Raw genomic sequence first — 6,921 nt, forward strand, 5'->3', positions numbered from 1 at the left:
GCCATATGAAATAGGTATCGTTTGAGAACTTGATGATAATGTTCTCATCATAGTAGCAATGAAGAACCTAATCATATAAGACAGATGAGAGGTGTAGGGGATGGCAAGGGCAAGGACAGAAGGAGGTCATTGCAGTTCAAGTTCAGGACTGAGCATCATTAGTGGTTGAAATTCAAACTAATTAAACTCATAACCTCTGTCTGACAGGAAAAGATTTGTGCTCTGAAATGAATGCATTGGTCGACTAGAATTTAGCTACGCATTTATAGATTGTAAGAATATCTACAGGATAAAATTCATTTTGCACACAAGTTGAAAGGATATGGAATGAAAATTACCAATGGTACAAACATGATGAAGTGTGAGAAATACAAGAACCGTTGACTGACAAAAGAGATGACTTTGCACTGCCTCTACCCAACTGTTATGACGGTGATGGCTCCTGAATAATGTTAAATATTGAAACCTGCTTTATCCTATGAAAACTGCACTTAATCAAAAATAATTTTCTTCTCTCCACAAAATTTTGAAGCTTGACAACTGATGGCACTAGCCAAACAGTAAGGTAGCCCAGATGTGCTAAGTTTTCCACATTTACAAGGTAATGTAAATTTTCCCCTGCTTGACAATGACAAGGCAAAGGGAGAATAGTTTCTTTTGCAGAAAAAATGAAAATTTCGGATTAAGTTGATTATCATGATGGAAAATATATTGATATGGCAAAATGCCTAAGATTTATTTCCAGCCTCTACACTTAATGTGAGGGTGATCTGAATAGTTCTCGGTCTGATGGTGAAAATGACTGTATTATGTTTTCAATAAATTTTTCTTTTTCAACGGAATCACCTTGAATGCTAATACAGTTCAGCCAATGGTGTTAGAGTGCCATTGTCCTATCTCTGTTGCACTCTTCCAGAAGTGCTCTCAAGTTCTCGTCTACAGCCGTCATTGCTCCTTGAGTAGATGGAAAATTGAGCAGTGAGGAAACTGTTAGGTATCTCGATCCCTACTTGAGGTGCTTTGTGGAGGGCACTTTGAGGGAGTACGCCGTCCGTCGGATGGGACGTTAAACTGCGGACCCCTTGGCGCCTTTCGTAAAGAGTAGGCTAATGCCGACGCCGGGTTTCTCTCCACCCTTCATCCTTTCCTGTCCATCCCCTATGGCGCAAATGACCTTAGCTGTCGGTCGCCTCCCCTCAAAACTACTACTACTAGGAAACTGTTTGGAAGTTTTTGGGAGAGGCGGAAGTCCAAGGGAGCCAAATATAAGGAATAGAGCGGATGTTCCAGCCCTTCATTGTGCAAATCCCTCAATTTTTTTGTAGGCTAATGCATTGTTCTGATAGATAACAGGGTTTTATCTGCTACAAGACTGGTTTGCTTTCATGAATTTTTGCATCCAGTTTCATTAGAAGGTTAGAATATTACTCCCCAGTTATCGTTTTATCTTTATCAAGATAGTAGATCAATAGAATTTCTTTTCAAACGAATCATCTTGGAGGCTTTCGCGGCCATATTTGAACTTGGCCGCCCATTTTTTCGTGGATAAAATTGAATTAGAAGTGTCCCTATCCATATGTACAATCCTCAAATGAGCTTAAATCTGCATTAAACCATCTTTTATGAAGAATTTTTTTACATCATAATTCTTGATTTTTTTCCATTTCTAACCAAACATGCACCAATAATGATTCAGAGAACTGCCAACAGCAAACTGCTGGATGGAATGGCTTGCAGTTTCACTAGATATCTACTCACAGTTGTGCCAACATGAGAGAGAAAAATCATGGGAGTAGTAATGCCATTTATGGGCGAGGCCAAGAACTTTTCAGTCCACCCTCGTACATAAGTGAAAAATTGCGATTTGATTCTGAAACATGCCGGCCAGTGCAAGCGTTTATCTAAAAGGAGAATACTACCTTGATCAAAAATTTCCCGGAATTTATTCAGAAAATTAAAAATACAAGTTTATTCATCTAAATCTATATTGTCCCCTTCAAAGTAATCCCCATCGACTGCAACACACTTATGCCAGCGCTTGATCCAATCCTCGAAACATTTTTTATATTCGGTTTTCGGTATGTCCATCAGTGCTTCCTGCGATTTTTCCATTACTTCCTCTCGGCTGCTAAAACGCGTTCCCCGTAATGGTTTTTTAACTCGATTGAACAGAAAGAAGTCACAGGGAGCCAAATCAGGTGAATTCGGTGGCTGTTGGATGGTATTTGTTGCATTTTTCGTCAAAAAATTACGAATAATGATAGCACTGTGCGACGATGCGTTATCATGGTGCAAAATCCACGAGTTTTCTGCCCACATTTCTGGTCTCTTTCGGCGAATTGCTTCACGCAAACGTCTCATAACGCCCAAATAATACTCTTTGTTTACTGTCTGGCAAAAATTCATGATGCACTACACCGTTGTAATCCATGAAAACCGTCAGCATTGCCTTCTTTTTTGACTGAAAACGACGTGGTTTTTTTGGTCTCGGCTCATTTGGTGAACGCCATTCACTTGCCTGATGTCTGGATTGCGTGTCGTACTCATAAACCCACGTCTCGTCTCCAGTAATGATCCTTTTGATGAATGTGGGATCGGATTCAGCCTCGCAAATCATGTCTTTTGCGACGTCAACACGGTCTCATTTTTGCATGAAATTGAGGTCTTTTGGCACCAACTTTGCTGCTACACGACGGAAACCCAAATCATTAACCACAATGTCTTGGGCGGATCCATAGGCAATGTTCAAGTCCTCCGCTATTTCTCTGATGGTTAATTTGCGGTTATTGACCAACATTTCTTTTACTTTATCAATTTTTTCACCGACTTTCGATGTCGATGGTCTGCCACTGCGTTCATCATCTTCGATTGACTCACGACCACTTCTGAACCGCTCGTGCCACTGGTAAACGACCGTTTTTTTTAGAGAATCGTTGCCGAAACACTTTTCCAACATTTCCAACGTCCGTGCGCCACTAAATCCGTTTTTTACGCAAAATTTAATACAAGTTCGTTGTTGCAAATTTAAATCCATTTCTGCAATTGTAAAAAATCGCCAACACACACAGAGATAGATGTACTCTTGGCTACGTAACTTTTGCAAATGTCAAGTTATGACACTAAGATTTAAAGGGAATATCAACAACAGATGTATCAATTTAACAAAAAAAACAGAACTCAAATCGGAACGATGGGAGCGCCACACAGTGGTTATTCCGGGAACTTTTTGATCAAGGTAGTATATGTCAAGAATTCCAAGTATGATAAATTTGGAGGATTTCTGAGAGAATGATTTTTGAGTGCCAGGTGATCAAATTGTATTGTGCTGTATTTGGTTATTTATTTGTATTGTCCATGAGGACTCGTGAAGTGCATGTTCATGAAGTTTTTCCATTTACCATTATTAATTTTTTCTTGATTTGTTGTAATATGACTATTTTAGTTATTTTCATTTATCGTACATAAATATGTGAAGGAAACCATAGTTAAAGTGGCAAATAATAATCCTACTTTTTTTAGTCTATCAGTCTTATTTCTTATGTTTACCTTTACTCCAGTAATGAAGCATGTAAAAGTGAAAATTCTCCTTTTCCACCAATTCTCATATTCCTACAATCAACACCTTTTTCACTGGGGAAAGGAAAGTTTTACTTTAAGGGGTTTTACTTTGTTTTCTGTAGTTGCCATTGTTATCTTGTTCCATAATTTGTCGTATTTTATCTAAATCTTTATTTACACTCTTATTTTTCAGCGGCAAAGTCAGAAATGTTAAAATCAAAACTTCCAAACTCATCCTTGAGCAAAATATGGAAGCTGTCGGATGTCGACAAAGATGGCATGTTGGATTTAGAAGAGTTTGCACTGGCCATGCATCTCATACATATTAAATTGGATGGGCATGACATTCCAGCAGAGCTTCCCAGCCACTTAGTGCCACCATCGAAACGGGACATGTGAGATCCGGCCTTTTAGGAGCATTAATAATCTCAGTGAGACATGCAAATGCATCTGCAGAGGGATTCCATTGCTCTTCGAAACTACTTCTCGGTGCACGTGCATTGCAAATTCCTTCCGTGGAACTTCGGTTACGGCATGCCTGGACTCGTGAAATATGTTGGAAAGATACCACCACCTACTTATCACCAAAATGAACTACCCATTCGTGCCAATCATAAGTGTAATAAAAGTGTTTCTTTTTAATGCCCAGTGATATCCACTTTTTGCTGTTGTTGCTTCATCTTTATATATATTTTTTTTCAAAATTTTATTTCTTCTAGATGCTATCCATTGGGAAATGTTAGTATATAAACGTCCCATGGTTGTGTGTCTATAAATATATGTAGAATACGTACGAGCCCATGTGTCTGTTTTAGTGCTGCAATGGTGCTGATAAACGTTTTAATGCCATGTGCTGCACGTAATGTTTTCTACTGTGAAGGATCACTTTTTGCTATAATGTTTTCAATGGGCTGTGACGTTTCCAAAAGAGCCTACAGTAGAGTTACGAAGTGGATGAGCGTGGACTTGAAGCAACTTCATAGCACCATTCTGGCTAACATTGCAAAAAAGAAAAGTTCAACAAGACACTGGTTGTACGAGTGATGTTCAAAGTTTAAAGATTGGCAATACTTGGGTAAAATACTGCATGCATTGACTGTTAAGTGTGGTTTACCCTACTAATACAAGTGAGCAAATGGGCTCGAGTGCTGTTCTCCATTCAATGTATACCAAACAAGGTTCCACTGCGAAATAATCAATTTCCTTTCTATTGAAAGGAATAACACTCGCACTCTCCACCCACTCATTAAAAATCTGTATCCATGTCCTATTTCATTCCAAATACATATAAGTAAGGATGCACGCCTACTTTCCCATGTTGATCCATCATTTATCTCATTTTGATGTATTGGTTGAAAGTTTTTTGACGAAGATCAATGTTTCTAAGGAGTGTTTCTTGTAATGTGAGCATCCCTGGGTGGATGAGTTTCATTAATTCAGGAAGATAGGCCAAATAAAAAGACATTTTCTACTTTTTCTGTGAGCACCAAATTGTCCTCGGTGGAAGTTTTGCCTCAAGCACCAAGAGGTGCTGCCTATTTTTGAGTGTACATGAAGAAAGAGCTCAGTTGCTGGACAGCTTGCTGTTGTCATTGATCTAATGTTTTTATTGGTTGCTTCTAGTTTTGACACCATTAAATTTCATTTGTTATGCATACCTGAGTCAATAATTTCCATTACCTATGTAAAGAAAATCAACTTTGTTACTGATATTTTTACCTTTCACTTCCTTTTTAATGTTAGCTTAGCATTAGTTTGAATAGCACCGGATGTAATTACTGTCAGAGCAGAATATACTATTTATTTTCCAAACCCCTTTAGTGTTTACCAGCCATTAAATTGTTCTTTTAAGAGACATGCTTTTCCCCTATGTACTGAAGTTCATCGTGAAGCGCACATACTCATATTTTTTGCAAGCATAAGTTCCTATGAAGTAGTTGAAAATTGCATATTCATTATGCACCCACTTGGACTGATCGATCGTGTAGTTAAATAGGTGCAATATCATATTTTTAGTTTATTAATTACCCACCAGTCATTAATTTGCCAAAAAGTACATTAATTGTATGCTAGTTATGCACTGAGTGCTTTGAGAATGTGTACAGTATTTTAGGAAAGATGAGTTTAAATATTTTCAAAGTTGATGTATATAAAATTATATTTGCCTCCTTTATGTACATTAGACTCCTCATGGCATGCCTCATACCATTGTCTTATTATTGCTTTTTGTTATATTATTTTACATTGTTATGTATTGTATATTGTTTGTATTTTAATGGCTCCTATTCATCTAACCTTTTGGACTTGATACCTGGAGGGAACTGTTTATAATTCCTTAAAGATTATTTCTTTTAAGAGTTAAATCTACTTAATTATAGTTTTCTTTTTTGCCCAGTGAGCATTTATTTCCACTCTTCTGTTATTGTGTTGAATATACTGAGCCAGAAAAATGTCTGTGTAAACCCATAAACTTTCCAGAAGTGAAGTATGAAGTGTCCTTTATACTCATTGTGTGTTCAAGTGAATAATTATGGCATTTCATTGTACAAAACATTGTGACACTGCTTTATCAAAAAAATATATGATTCTATTTAATTACACCACTCTTCATTTTATCTCTACTTTTTTTTTGAATCTGTCCCTCGTTTTATGAAGAGAGAAAAAGTTTGCATGCATTTTGATAGACGAGATTTGTGTTTTGTGAAATTTCCATTTCTTTTGCATGGACTTGGTCTTTTTCTGACATAATGTTTATTCAATATATTGACTTAGCTCCAATGGTGAAATCATTGACGCATGTATTTAACATCTTTTGTACCAGCAATCATTGTTGCCGTTATTTTAATAGGAGTGAAGAAAAAATAATTTTGTCATTTGAAATCAAGTGGCAGTAATGGTTTCAGAAAAAAATTAGTCATTGAAGCCATCTTCCATTGTTTATTTTTAGTGTTTAAAATTAATCATTATTCATTCTTTTGTGATGTAAAATTTTATCATGAGAATATGGAATATTAAAGCTGTAATTAGCATAAAAAGGAGGAAGGAGTTACTGATGAACGTAGAAAAAATTATGAGTGAAGACTGAGACGGGCACAATAATTGAAGGATGAAAACTATCAAGAAAGACATATTGAAAGCTATAAATGAAATTATAGGACAAGGAAACATGGATCACAGATGAGTTGATTAGGAAGGAAGATGAGAGAGTGATATGGAAGAATTTACACCCAGAAATGGGAATGAGGAAATACAAAGGAATGATAAACTGAAACAAGAAACTAATATAGTATATAAGGCATGGTGTAAGATGCAGTGTGAATATATGGAGACTTAACAAAGGAAGGAATAAATGGATCCATAGTG

General features: G+C 36.8%; 1 protein-coding gene across 1 annotated transcript in view; it reads left to right on the forward strand.

Annotated features, from left to right (window-relative positions):
• The window catches only part of Past1 (putative achaete scute target 1), a 47,067-nt gene extending 40,906 nt beyond the window's left edge, over positions 1-6,161 (forward strand). The window contains exon 10 of the mRNA XM_071594692.1: positions 3,752-6,161. Coding sequence (XP_071450793.1) covers positions 3,752-3,957 — 206 coding nt within the window. The 3' untranslated portion in view covers positions 3,958-6,161. The remainder of the gene's footprint in view (positions 1-3,751) is intronic.
• The last annotated feature ends 760 nt before the right edge of the window (positions 6,162-6,921 follow it).

The sequence above is a fragment of the Hetaerina americana genome, unplaced genomic scaffold (assembly GCF_022747635.1).
Source record: "Hetaerina americana unplaced genomic scaffold, ioHetAmer1.1.p SCAF_67, whole genome shotgun sequence".
NCBI lineage: Eukaryota > Metazoa > Arthropoda > Insecta > Odonata > Calopterygidae > Hetaerina > Hetaerina americana.